Genomic DNA, 14,372 nt, shown 5'->3' on the forward strand with positions numbered 1-14,372 from the left:
CAGTTGCAAATGGATTTTTGACTGGTGGGGGATAAGCACCGCCCCCACTACATTGTTCAAGGGTCAACTGTACTATTCTCTGACTTTGTATATGTTTGAGGTTTTTCATAAGTTTATTTAAATAAGCTAGATCGACATTCTAACAGTAAAGTCATACATTCAGATTTTGAAAAAGCTTCTAAGGTACAGATAAAATTATTAATGTATCTCAACTTGTGAAATCAAAGGCTGATGAAGGATAGATAACTGCTTCCAAACATCTTAGGTATTTCAGTTTATCTTGGTAAGGTAATCAGTAATACAGTAATGCACCCAGAATTTGTTGGCTTCTGTGCAAAGGGGTAGATGCTGTCAGTACTGCATGACATATCCTTTCAGCACCTACCACTTCAAGGGCATTCCTTGAAGTGGTTTTCAATGGCAGATACCTGTTACTCTCTGCTTGACCTCTTTGGTCTTTGGAGACAGCTCTGCTTACCTGGGTTAATTATGATGACATTAAACAGGGTAGGGAATAGTGTTAAACTTGGTCTGGGGTTGGAAGCGATCATGACTTGTAATTTAAGGTATCTGTGTCCCATGGAGGGGGTGATGTGTCCTATGCATGGCTTATAGGAGTCAAACTCTGTTGTCCATTTTACTGTCCATTTCCCCATCACAGACTGTGTGCTTTAGCCACATCTGACTGCTATCTCTTGACTCTTGATTTTCAGTGGCTGTTGACTCTTAACTGGAATACCCTTTTGTACCCCACTCCTATTATCCAGGCAACTCCTGTTTAAACACCTTCTGTGATAGAGCACCCATTATCACCAAATAGCAGGGTGTTAGTGGCTCAGAAAGGGAGCTCTGGAGCCAGACGGTCTGGATGTAAACCTTGGCTCCACCCTTTCCTGCTGTGACCTTGGCATTAACTCTCAGTTTCCTATCACAATGAGGATAATATTAGAACATCTCACAGGACCCTTAAGATGAAATGAATTATACATTTAATGCACTTAAAGCAGAGCATAGCACATAAAGTGTTCTATAAATCTTTGCTATCACTATTAGTTGCTATTTTATAAGACAGTCCATATCATCTTCTATTTAAGAAATGTTTTAAGAGAATTATTATAGTAACAGCCTTATGAAATAGTGCTAATTTAAAATAGTGACTGTAACATAAAGAACAAAACAAATCAAAACTACAAGTAAAAGCTCCGACAAGGTCACATAAAAACAAGGATTATCTATGACAGCAATAACATAAAAGGGAAGAGGATAAGATCTGCAGTAGCAAAGGAGGGTAGAGTGCAGAAGCACTCATAAGACAAAGGACTCTTGTACATATGAACATTTTCTCTTAACCTAATGGTAACCACTCACAAAAAACCCACTACTGAAACACACAGCTTAAAAAAAAAGGTGAAAGAGATATGGAATACCACCAAACACAAACAACTGACAGAAATTAAAAAGAGAGGAACTGAACAAGACACAGAGCTACCAGAAAACAAAACATAAAATGGCTATAGGAAATCCTCAAGTGTCAGTGATTACCCTAAATGTAAATGGACTGAACTCACCAATCAAGAGGCACAGAGTAGCAGATTGGATCAAAAAGTAAAACCCAACCATATACTGTCTTCAAGAGACACATCTAAGCTTCAAGGACAGAAGTAGATTCAAAGTGAAAGATTGGAAAATGATTCTCCAAGTAAATAGTATCCAAAGAAAAGCAGATGTGGCCATACTCATATCTGACAATGCTGACTTTAAGACAACAAAGGTAGACAAAGATGGACATTTCATAATGATAAAGGGAACATTATATCAAGAAGACATAACTCTACTTAATATATATGTATTATATATATTACAGGGAGCACCAAAATATATAAGACATCTACTAACTGATCTAAAAATAGCAGCAAAAACACAATCATACTTGGAGATTTCAACACACCATTGACGGCTTTAGATAGATTATCCAAACAAAATCAATAAAGAAATATCAGCCTTAAATGACACTTTGGACCAAATGGACATAATAGACATATATAGGACATTTCATCCCCAAACGTCAGATTATATATTCTTCTTCAGTGTGCATGGAACATTCTCAAGGATAGACCATATGTTAGGCCACAAAACTAACATCAACAAATTCAGGAAAATTGAAATTATACCAAGCATATTTTCTGATCATAAGCTTTTGAAATTAGAATTCAACTGTATAAAAGAAGTAAAGAAACTCACAAAAATGTGGAAATTAAACAACATACTTCTAAAAAAATGACTGGGCCAAAGAAGAAATAAAAGCAGAGATCAAAAGATATATACAGACAAACAAAAATGATAACATGACATATCAAAATTTCTGGGATGCAGTGAAAGCAGTAATAAGAGGGAAGTTTATATCATGACAGGCTTATATCAAGAAACAAGAGAGATCCCAAGTAAACAACCTAACATCACACCTAAAGGAACTAGAAAAAAAAGAACAAAGGCAACCCAAAGTCAGCAGAAGAAACGAAGTAGTAAAAAATTAGAGCAGAACAAAATGAAATAGAGAAAAAAAAACTATAGAAAAATTAATATAACAAAGAGCTGGTTCTTTGAAAAGATCAATAAGATCTACAAAACACTGGCTAGATTCACTAAGGAAAAAAAAGGAAGATCTCATATAAACAAAATTCGAAATGAAAGAGAAGAAATTACCACAAACATCATAGATATATAAAGAATCATAATAGATTATTATGAAAGGTTATATGCTACCAAACTGAACAACCTAGAGGAAATGGATAAATTCCTAGAACATACAATCTTTCTAGACTGAACCATGAAGAAGTAGAAAACCTAAATAGACCTACAAGCAGGGAGGAAATAGAAACAACTATCAAAAACCTCCCCAAAAACAAAAATTCAGGACCAGACGGCTATACTAGTGAATTCTACCAAACATTCAAAGACGATCTGGTACCTATCCTTCTCAAAGTCTTCCAAAAAATAGAATCAGCGACAATACTCCCCAACACATTTTATGAGGCCAACATAACCCTCATACCAAAACCTGGCAAGGACAACACAAAAAAAGAAAGCTACAGACCAGTACTTCTAATAAATACAGATGCAGAAATCCTAAACAAAATACTAGCAAATAAAAAACAACACATTAAAAAAAAAATACATCATGATCAAGTAGGATTCATTCCAGGAGCACAAGGATGGTTCAACACACAGAAATTGATCAACATAATACATCACATCAACAAAACAAAGAACAAAAATCATATGATCCTATTAATAGATGTAGAAAAGGTTTTCGATAAGATACAACACCCTGGGAGGCAGATGCATTCAGGGCAACACTAGAATCTATGTAAACACAATAAATTAAAATCAATAAAAAAAAAAGAAAAAAGTCACTATTGTTTTTACATATAAGAAGCTTCCACGTTCACAGACCAAAATAAAACCCAATTGTCAAACCTTAAAAAAAAAAAAGATACAACATCCTTTACATTTAAAACACTCAATAAGCCTGATGTGTGGTGGTGCAGTGAGTAAAGCATCAACCTGGAACTCCGAGGTCACCAGTTTGAAACCCTGGGCTTACCCGGTCAAGGCACATATGGGAGTTGATGCTTCCTGCTCCTCCCCCCTCCTTCTCTTTCTCTCTCCTCTTTAAAAAAATGAATAAATAAAATCTTAAAAAAATAAAATACTCAATAAAATTGGAATAGAAGGAAAGTACCTCAACATAATAAAGGCCCTATATGACAAAATGTCAGTTAATATTCTAAATGGTCAAAAAATGAAGGCTTTTCCTCTAAAATCAGGAATGATACAAGGCTTCCCACTATCTCCAATATTATTCAACACAGTTCTGGAAGTTTTAGCCGGAGCGATCAGGCAAGAGAAGAAAATAAAGGCATTCATATCGAGAAAGAAGAAGTAAAGGTATCACTTTTTGCAGATGACATAATCCTGTATGTAGAAAACCCCAAAGACTCCACCAATAACTGTTAGAAACAGTAAACCAATATAGTAAAGTCACAGGCTACAAAATTAATGTACAGAAGTCTACTGCTTTTCTATATGCCAACAATGAAACTTCAGAAAATGAACTCAGAAAAACAATTCCTTTTACAATTGTAACACACACACACACACACACACACACAGATACCTAGGAATAAACAAAGGATGTGAAGGACTTATATACTGAAAATTACAAAACATTATTGAAAGAAATTGAAAAAGACAATTAAATGGAAAAATATTCCATGTTCATGGATTGGGAGAATCAACATACTTAAAATGGCCATTATTACCCAAAGCAATATACAAATTTAATGCAATCTCCATCAAAATCCCCATGTCATTTTTTAAAGAAATAGAACAAAAATTTACCAGGTTTGTATGGAACCATAAAAACCCTGAATAGCCAAAGCAATCCTGAGGAAAAGAATGAAGCCAGAGGAATCACACTACCTGACTTCAAATTATACTATAGAGCCACGATAATCATAACAGCATGCTATAGGCTCTGGCCGGTTGGCTCAGCGGTAGAGTGTCGGCCCGACGTGTGGAAGTCCCATGTTCGATTTCCGGCCAGGGCACACAGGAGAAGCACCCATCTGCTTCTCCACCCTTTACCCTTCCCTTCCTCTCTATCTCTCTCTTTCTCATCTACAGCCAAGGCTCCACTGGAGCAAAGTTGGCCCAGGCACTGAGGATGGCTCCATGGCCTCCGCCTCAGGATCTAGAATGGCTCCAGCTGCAACATAGCAGTGCCCCAGATGGTCAGAGCATCGACCCCTGGTGGGCGTGCCGGGTGGATCCCAGTCGGGTGTATGTGGGAGTCTGTCTGACTGCCTCCCTGCTTCTAATTTCAGAATAATAAAAACAAAAACAGCATGGTATTGGCAGAAAAACAGACATACAGACCAATAAAACAGAATCAAGAACCTGGAAATAAAACACATCTGTATGGACAAATCATCTTCAGCAAAGAAACCAAAGACACATAGAGAAAGAAAGCCTCTTCAATAAATGGTGCTGGGAAAATTGGAAAGCCACATGCAAAAGAATGAAACTTGACTACAGTTTGTCTCCCGGCACAAAAATTAATTCAAAATGGATCAAATACCTAAATATAAGATCCAAAACAATAAATTACATAGAAGGAAACAGAGGCACTAAGCTTATGGACCTTTGCCATAGAGAACAATTTATGAATTTGACCCCAAAGGCAAGGGAAGTAAAGGCAAAAATAAATGAATGGGATTATATCAAACTAAAAAGCTTCTGCACAGAAAAGAAACAACAAAACAAATAGGCAGCCAACTGAACTGGAGATGATATTTGCAAATAACAGCTCCAATGAGGGATTACTATCCAAAATATATAAAGAACTCACAAAGCTCAGCAATGAACAAACAATCTAATTAAAAAATGGGGAGAGGACCTGAACAGACACTTCTCTCAAGAGGACACACAAATGGCCAACAGATATATGAAAAGATGCTCATCTTCACTAGCTACTTAAGAAATGCAAATAAAAACTACAATGAGATACCACCTCACACCTGTCAGATTGGCTGTTATCAACAAGACAGGAAATAAGTGTTGAAGAGTGTAGAGAAAACGGAACCCTCATTCACTGCTGGTGGGAATGTAAATTAGAACCATTGTGGAAGAAAGTATGGTGGTTCCTCAAAAATTTAAGAATAGAATTACCACCATATGACCCAGCAATCCCTCTACTCAAAAACAGTGGTATATAAAGACACATGCACTCCTGTGTTCATTGCCGCATTATTCACAGTGGCCAAGACATGGAAACAACCAAAGTGTCCCTCAATAGAGGATTGGATAAAGAAGATGTGGTACACATATACAGTGGAATACTACACAGCCATAAGAAATGATGACATAGTGACATGAAAACATGGATGGACCTTGAGAACATAATACTGAGTGAAATAAGTAAATCAGAAAAAGCTAAGAACTGTATTATTTCACACATAGGTGGGATATAAAACTGAGACTCATGGACATAGTTAAAAGTGAGCTGGTAACCAGGAGGAGGGGGACATAGAGGACAGGGATGGAAGGAGGAGGTGGGGGGGAGGGTGTAAAGAGGCACAAATATAAGATGACAGAAAATGATTTGACTTTGGGTGTTGGGTATACAACATAATCAACAGTTCAAATGCTATAGAGATGTTTACCTGAAACCTATGTACTCTTATTGATCTATGTCACTGTGTTAAAGTTAATTTTCTAAGTAAAATTTAAAAATAAAGTAAAAAAGACAATATAGGTAGTAAATGAGTTCCTATGTTGATGCACTACATTGACTATCAGATTGTTTGGGCTGTAATTGTGCTAACAGCATAACTTTATGGCAAAAGCCTCTGGTTTAATCTGTTCTTCACTCCAAAGCTATATTTCCCATTGTGGTTTCATATGGGATATAGTTTTGCCATCATTTTTAAAACACTGAAATAACTTAGACTCAGATCATTGTGGTCAAGAATTTACCCTTGGTCATCCAAAACTTTTTCTTATATACATTCAGTTATGGTTATGAAGAATGTTGGCTTTGGAGTCAGGAAGACTTGGCTTAGAATTATGGCTCTAACACTTTGGGCAAGATATTATCCTCTTTAGGCCTCCGATTCCTGACCTGTAATACAGCTACGTCAAACATTTTTTAAACGAGATATGATGCACGTGGCATGCTTAAGCACAGTAAATGCAAACTGCCATATTGATCATGGCACTGGTGGTGCTGCCAGCAGGCTTCCGTCTCACAGCTGCTGAAATAAGTATTTCATGCAAGGAGAAGACTTTCTGTTTATTATTCTGTCTTCTCAGATGTCAGGTAAGGACTTGACTCCACTCAGTCCTTCTGAAATAGGGGAGCTAGAAGCTACAAGGCAAAACTACAGCACTGTTCCCAGTCATGAGCCACTCCGAGATAAGTTTTCTTTGGCAACTACCACCATTTTGTTTTTCCAAAACCTTTTTCTTAATCGGTATATTTTCAGGCATAGGAGATTTCTAGAGAAGCAAACCAGTTTAAAAGTAAGATTTTTTGCCTGACCTGTGGTGGCGCAGTGAATAAAGCGTTGACCTGGAAATGCTGAGGTCGCCGGTTCAAAACTCTGGGCTTGCCTGGTCAAGGCACATATGGGAGTTGATGCTTCCAGCTCCTCGCCCCTTCTCTCTCTCTCTCTCTCCTCTCTCTCCCTCTCTGTCTCTCTCCTCTCTAAAAATGAATAAATAAATTTTTAAAAAAGATTTTTTTTTCCATTCAAAATCCTGAACACAATAATTATACTCTTGATTTTAAAATGTATGCTACTTAATGGACCTGTCATTGAAAATTCAGTTATCAACCGACTTAGTTATAGGTATTGTTCATACATATAATTTACATAAAACAAAGGTATTTCTGTCTAAGAAAAAGTGTCCATTCTCAAGAATTAAGAATTTTTAAAGTATACCAATCATAAAAAATTTAAGATGTAATTTATTCATTTTAATTATGTTTATACAAAGTTCACATCAAGTAAATTGAAATGACATGGTTTTATACCCCTCCCCATAATTGACATCGATCTACTGAAAATTTATGTTAAAGAAAATCAAAGAACCTGCAAGAATCAGGTACCAGCTTTACTCAGAACCATTTACTAATCATATCACGTTCTATTGTACTCTGAAGACTATCTAGAAAACTTTGGTTAATCAGTAGCTGTTTTAACCCTTAATTTCTAGAACCTCTTCCTTATATCTCACTTAAATCTCATTTTCATAATCCCTCCTTAGGTTCTTTTTTCAATAAAAAAATCTTGTCACTCCTTTTTTGATAAGAATATTTTAAGGTTTTAGAACCCTTTCTCTCAGCGTTCCCATTATGGGGTTAAACAAATAGTTTTTGTTGTTGTTTTTTCACAAAGCAGATTAAAGTTAAAATTTTCTTTCCAGGAACGTACACACACGCACACAACACACGTAAACCCCAACCTCAACTGTCCAGGAGCCTCTACATTCTCAGGCTGTTGTTTTCTATGAGAAAACTCATAGACTAGCTCACTTATGTGTATCAAGTGAGTTAAGTGCATTTTATCTGACAGCAGATTATCAAAATAGGTGACCCATTTAAAAATGTATCTGCCTTCTGCCATTTAAGACATTGAGTTTGCTTTCAAAAATGCATTGTATGGAGGCCCTGGCTGGTTGGCTCAGCGATAGAGCATTGGCTCAGCGTGTGGATGTCCCGGGTTCGATTCCCAGCCAGGGCACATAGGACAAGTGCCCATCTGATTCTCCACCCTTCCCTCTCTCCTTTCTCTTTATCTCTCTCTTTCCCTCCCCCAGCCAAGGCTCTATTGGAGCAAAGTTGGCCCAGGTGCTGAGGATGGTTCTGTGGACTCCGCCTGGGGCGGTAGAATTGCTCCCAGTGCAACAGAGCAATGCCCCAGATGGGCAGAGCATCGCCCCCTGGTGGGCATGCTGGGTGGATCCCAGTTGGGTGCATGTGGGGAATCTGTCTGTCTGCCACCCCCCACTTTTCACTTTGGAAAAATAAAAACTAAAAATGCATTGTATGGTGTTCTAGCCGTGCTTCGCCTTTTTGGTGGTAATCATTTCTAACCTCCAGATGTACTTCCATGGGCCAGTGTTTTAATTCTGTAGGTGGTGGTGCCCAGCTGGGTTTTGATGCTCTCTGTGACAGTGATGACACAGCCATAGCCACCTTCATGAATTACTTAGAAGCCAAGGGGGGCCTGGGAGACACCAAGGACTTCAGTGACATCCACTGGACACTTTAGTATTTGATTTTTAACTCCAAAAAACTATAGTTTTTTGTATTATATTGATACCTCTTTTTTATCTTTTATTCTTGTTAAGGGTCTACCAATTTTTATAGATTTGCACCTGCTTTCACAGGGGTCTGGGGAAATGTGATGTTTTCCTTCTATCAGAACTGCTCAGAGTTTCCTGCTGACCCCTTTGCTCAGTGAACTGGCATTAACCCCCCACTACCTGCTATTTTTTGCTATAATATTTCTAACCCAAGGGTATTGCAAACATCTTGTTTTGGTTATGTTTTTATTTTTTGATGCAGTTTTTTGTTTGTTTGGGAAATTTAATATGTTGGCATTTTCCTTGTGTCTAAGATTCATTTATAATTGACTTACAGATTTTCCTTAATTAAGAGTAGGGCTTCTCAGTGAGTACTTGCACATTTAAAGGGACAATGCAATTTGTAGTCATGATCACAACAAATACTGTATTCGGTCTTTGTAGACTTGGGCAAGAACAAAGCCAAGATATTTATGCTCAGTTGAACCCTTTGAGATGGATTTTAAAGAGATGATTTATTTTTTTTTAACTCAGAAAAAGAAAAGTTGAGAGACTTTCAACTTCACAACAATAGAAAAGGGAAGATTTGGGGCCCTAAATGTTGGTGATTAACCTTTGCATATATATAAGATTTACTCCTATTTACCTACTCACGATTTTCATTACAGATAAAACAGGTTTTTGATGCTGAAATGATATGTAGTAACAGATTAACTTAAAGAAACAGACCCAGGTGGATTACATATTTTTAGTAAAGACACAATTAAATTCATATTTTTAAAATGTTTAATATGTATAAACCAGTTTAATTTTTACATTTGGGAAAGCAGTGGACTCACTGGTTAAACGATTAACTGACCCAAGAACTAGTCGTGGTCTTATAGATTATTAGACAATTACAGTTACTATTGCCTATAATCTAAGACAGTTATCTACATGATAAATACATTAAAAACATGAGGCAATGCGAAAGAATTTAAAAACCAATTTTCTAGATGTAATTAAAAGTTTGGAGAATATTTTTTTAACCAATAATTAATCCAGAGGTAGCTCAAATTAAGTGCAAAAATTAAGAATATTTAAAGCACCATATGTATGTCCACCATTCTGAAGATCTTGTTTCTCTATAGTACCTTATGTCTTAATAGCTCTTTATAGTTTACCAAGTGTGTTCCCTTCTATTCTCTTCTGTGCCCCAGAGATGCAAGTAAGGTAGGCTGGACCTGGTGGGGAAACCCAGAGGCTCAGATGGGGGGTTCACATCCAGTTCTCCTTCTCTAGGTAGTTCTCTACCTTTTCAACTGATGTCCCTTAGAGCCTGTCACCATAACAAAGCATGATTTTGATCTTGTTTATTTCTGTAGACTGTAAGTAATAGATTGAACTTGCATCAGCTGCATTAATGGCAAACATACCAATAGGCAATAACCCAAAGCAGATGTTTCCTTCAAGCATGATGTTTGCAGTGGCTCTGTGGAAAAGGATGTATTGGTACATTGTCCTCTTGAGTCGATACAGTGTTCCAGCAATGTCAGAGGGCTGGCATCACTCCTGGTTCTGACACTTTAGGACTTGAGACATCCAGGATTTGAATAAGCCAAAGAAACCTTACAAGATGGGGGAGATGGGTTTGCAGCAGCCTCAGCGTGATCGTTAAATCTGAGGAAGCATGAATGATTCCAGCTGCTCTCTAAGTCAGGCAGAGAGGCCTGCCTTACAAACATGACATTTCAGGGGCCTGAACCCTTGCAAGTTAGGCATGGCCTAAACTAGGGGTTGCAGGATAGGTCATTGTGGCTGGATGGCTTCAACAGCAAATGAGACAGACCTGCTGGATGCAAGGACCCGAGAGCGGAGTTCCCAGAGGCAAGCTGCTGCCACCCAGCACAATAGCAGTTTCTTCTCTTCGCAAAAGGAGTTAGTCCATAGACCAGCTGGCTGATAGCCAGTTGGATGCTTTGATCCCTTACTAACCCACTCTAATATTTTCCTGTAGATCTTCTTACCCTGGACCCAGAATCCAACCCACTCATTGTGGCACAGACGCTCTCTCAAGTTTAGTGTTTTCTTCAAAAACGCATTCCATTTGCATTTGATTGCTATTAGAAGTGGCAGATATTTTTATGGTTAAGTCAATATTACTTTTTCTCCTACCAGTTAATTTCTTGCATCTTGGTTTAAAATATCTATATATTGAATGAAAGCATCATAAAAAGAATATTGTAGATTTCTTTTTCTTTTATAAATATATACCCTAAGAATTACCTACAGTAAAGCAGTGGAGTGGAAGGGGTGCCTAGAACCAGAAGAGCCCACTCAGCCTAATTTTAGCTGCGTGGCTGCAAGCCAGCCATGTATACTCTGCCTCAGGTTCCTCATTTGTAACAAGAGGTTTGACCTCAGTTTACTTCCAGTTCTGATTCCGTGATTCTAATCCACAGGACTTGATCATGAGGCTTAGGCACTAGAACTGTGCTGTCCAATGTGATAGCCACTAGCTACATGTGGCTATTAATAAGGTGACCAATCGTCCTCCTTTTGTAAGTTCTGTCCTCCCTTGGAAAGAGTCCTCCTATATGTCCTCCTTTTTTTTTTTTTTTTACAGAGAGAGCGAGAGTCAGAGAGAGGGATAGATAGGGACAGACAGGAACAGAGAGAGATGAGAAGCATCAATCATCAGTTTTTCGTTGTGGCACTTTAGTTGTTCATATGATTGCTTTCTCATATGTGCCTTGACCGTGGGGCTACAGCAGACCAAGTAACCCATTGCTCAAGCTAGCAACCTTGGGTCCAAGCTGGTGAGCTTTGCTCAAACCAGATGAGCCTGTGCTCAAGCTGGCGACCTCAGGGTTTCGAACCTGGGTCCTCCGCATCGCAGTCCAACGCTCTGTCCCCTGTGCCACTGCCCGGTCAGGCGTGTCCTCCTTTTAGATATTGGAAGACTTAATCTGTAAATGTTCATATTTGATCGAGGAGAGTCGATCCATTGCGTGTGATGTGACATATTTGTATCTAAATGAGTACTTTTTCTTACAATTATTAAAAATTAATAGGCATGTAGGCATAATTACAATGTAAAATATTACAACTGTTTTTATTATTCAGTTATCATAGTGTATTATTGTTGCAATGAATAAAATGTTTCTTTTATTTACGATATTGTTTTCTTCAATTTATTTTTGTCCTTTTTATTGTAAAAAAAGTTGGTCACCTTACTACTAAGCACTTTAAATGTAGCTAATTTAATTTTGAGACAGACTGTAAATATAAATTTCATATATTTCAAACAGTATAAAAGAGGAATATAAAATATTATAATTTTATATTGATTCCTTGTTCAAATAATATTTTGAATATACTGAATAAAATAAAACATTAAATTTTTACTTTTGACTTTTCAAATGTGGCTACTAGAAAATTTAAAATCACACATGTGGCACACATTATATTTCTATTACACATATCTTCTCTAAAACATTTTGTTAAGTGAATATTGAGATAGACCAAAGGTTATATGATAAATATAATATTTACTTCTAAATGCTATAGTTTAAAAACCAATTGTGTATTTGTCTTTCATTTAACACAAATAACCAAACCTCTATCCATGTGTCAAATTTAAAATATTTTTTAAAACTGGTAAACTTGAAAGTGTGATCAGATATTTTATTATAGGATGACAGCCTGAAATCAAATAAAACTTGAGTTGTATGTGGACACCCTCTAGTAGGAACTAAATTTGGAAATTTATTGGGAAACAAAAAGAAAAACAGGAAAGTACAGAAGGGAGACTTTTGGTAAATAAATGAGATTAAAGTATTTAATTACAGTGTTATCATGGGGAAAGGCTGTGTTTATGAGGAATGTTCACTGAGGAATTTCTGTAGAGTCAGGGGCACAGGTAAATGAAATACCAGCTGTCTAGTTGTTGGACCATGTTTGGTAGTGTCCAGTTTCAGATCCCGCTCTAAAGAGGTATAAACCACTCCAGTGGGTCATTGTGGGGCTACGGAATTAGAGATTCAGATTTGCCATAGGGGTATCATGGGTAGAAGAAGGCTCCCATCTAGCATAATCAGAAGCCATAAAGAAAAACTGCCTAGTGGCCACTAGGTGTCACTTTTCCACTTCTGTAGTGCTTGGTTTTCTTTAGGTGAGTTTTTCCAAGTTTCTTGGAGCCGAGGAGAGATATGTATGTCTTTTTTGTCTAGAGTATAGCTATCTCTCTGGTATTAGTTATTTTGCAAGAAGTGGTTTTTTTAAGAGAAGATCCTTCCCACATAATATAAGAATTTTGGTTTAGGGAGCTTTCCAGATGCAGCTCTAGTAAAAAGCTAACTTTAGAAAGAAAACCCCTTCGACATGGATTACGCTTTTTGAACTCATTTGAGAATGTATGGTATGTGTGCTGCTGCTCATACATTCTTGAGCTTAGGTTTGTCTTTCATACAATTTTTAGGTTTTTTCCTGTTCACTTACATTTCTCTGTATATGGGTATTTTTATTTTTTTCCTTTTTTTTTTTTTTTTTTTTGTATTTTTCTGAAGCTGGAAATGGGGAGAGACAGTCAGACAGACTCCCGCATGCACCCGACCGGGATCCACCCGGCATGCCCACCAGGGGGCGACGCTCTGCCCACCAGGGGGCGATGCTCTGCCCCTCTGGGGCGTCGCTCTGTTGTGACCAGAGCCACTCTAGCACCTGGGGCAGAGGCCAAGAAGCCATCCCCAGCGCCCGGGCCATCTTTGCTCCAATGGAGCCTTGGCTGCGGGAGGGGAAGAGAGAGACAGAGAGGAAGGAGAGGGGGAGGGGTGGAGAAGCAGATGGGCGCCTCTCCTGTGTGCCCTGGCCGGGAATCGAACCCGGGACTTCTGCATGCCAGGCCGATGCTCCACCACTGAGCCAACCGGCCAGGGCCTTCTCTGTATATGGGTATTTTTAAAGTTTTGTGGTAAATAAGGAAAAGAGTGAAACTAAACTATATTTTATAATTGTTAGTTTGGAGTTTTTATTTAATACATTAAAATTTCTCCAAAAAAAGTATATTCCTTTAACTGCTTTGTAAAGTAGAAACAGACTAGGTAGAAGATCCAGTGTTCTTAAACCACCTGGGCAGAGAGGTACCTGAACTACATCACTTTATACAATTTGGGGTGTGTTCCTCAGGGTGTGCTAACTGCTGTAACAACTCTAAAATATTGGTAGCGAGCTCTGGCCAGTTGGTTCAGTGGTAGAGCGTCAGCCAGGCATGTGAATGTCCTAGGTTTAATTCCCGGTCAGGGCACACAGCAGAAGTGACCATTTGCTTCTTAACCCCTTCCGCTCTCTTCTCTCTCTCTTCTCCTCCTTCAGCCATGGTTTGATTGGTTCAAGTGCATCAACACCAGTAGCTAAGGATGGCTCCCTGGAGCCTTAGCCTCAGGTCCTAAAAATAACGTGGCTGTGAGCATGGCCCTAGATGGGCAGATCATCAGCCCCAGATGAGGGTTGCTGGGTGGATC

General features: G+C 38.1%; 1 protein-coding gene across 1 annotated transcript in view; it reads left to right on the forward strand.

Moving 5' to 3' along the window:
• The window catches only part of BMAL2 (basic helix-loop-helix ARNT like 2), a 71,059-nt gene extending 62,222 nt beyond the window's left edge, over positions 1-8,837 (forward strand). The window contains 2 exon segments of the mRNA XM_066254391.1: positions 6,874-6,973; positions 8,698-8,837. Coding sequence (XP_066110488.1) covers positions 6,874-6,973; positions 8,698-8,837 — 240 coding nt within the window.
• Positions 8,838-14,372: the final 5,535 nt, after the last annotated feature.

Source organism: Saccopteryx bilineata, chromosome 2, assembly GCF_036850765.1.
Source record: "Saccopteryx bilineata isolate mSacBil1 chromosome 2, mSacBil1_pri_phased_curated, whole genome shotgun sequence".
NCBI classification, from domain to species: domain Eukaryota; kingdom Metazoa; phylum Chordata; class Mammalia; order Chiroptera; family Emballonuridae; genus Saccopteryx; species Saccopteryx bilineata.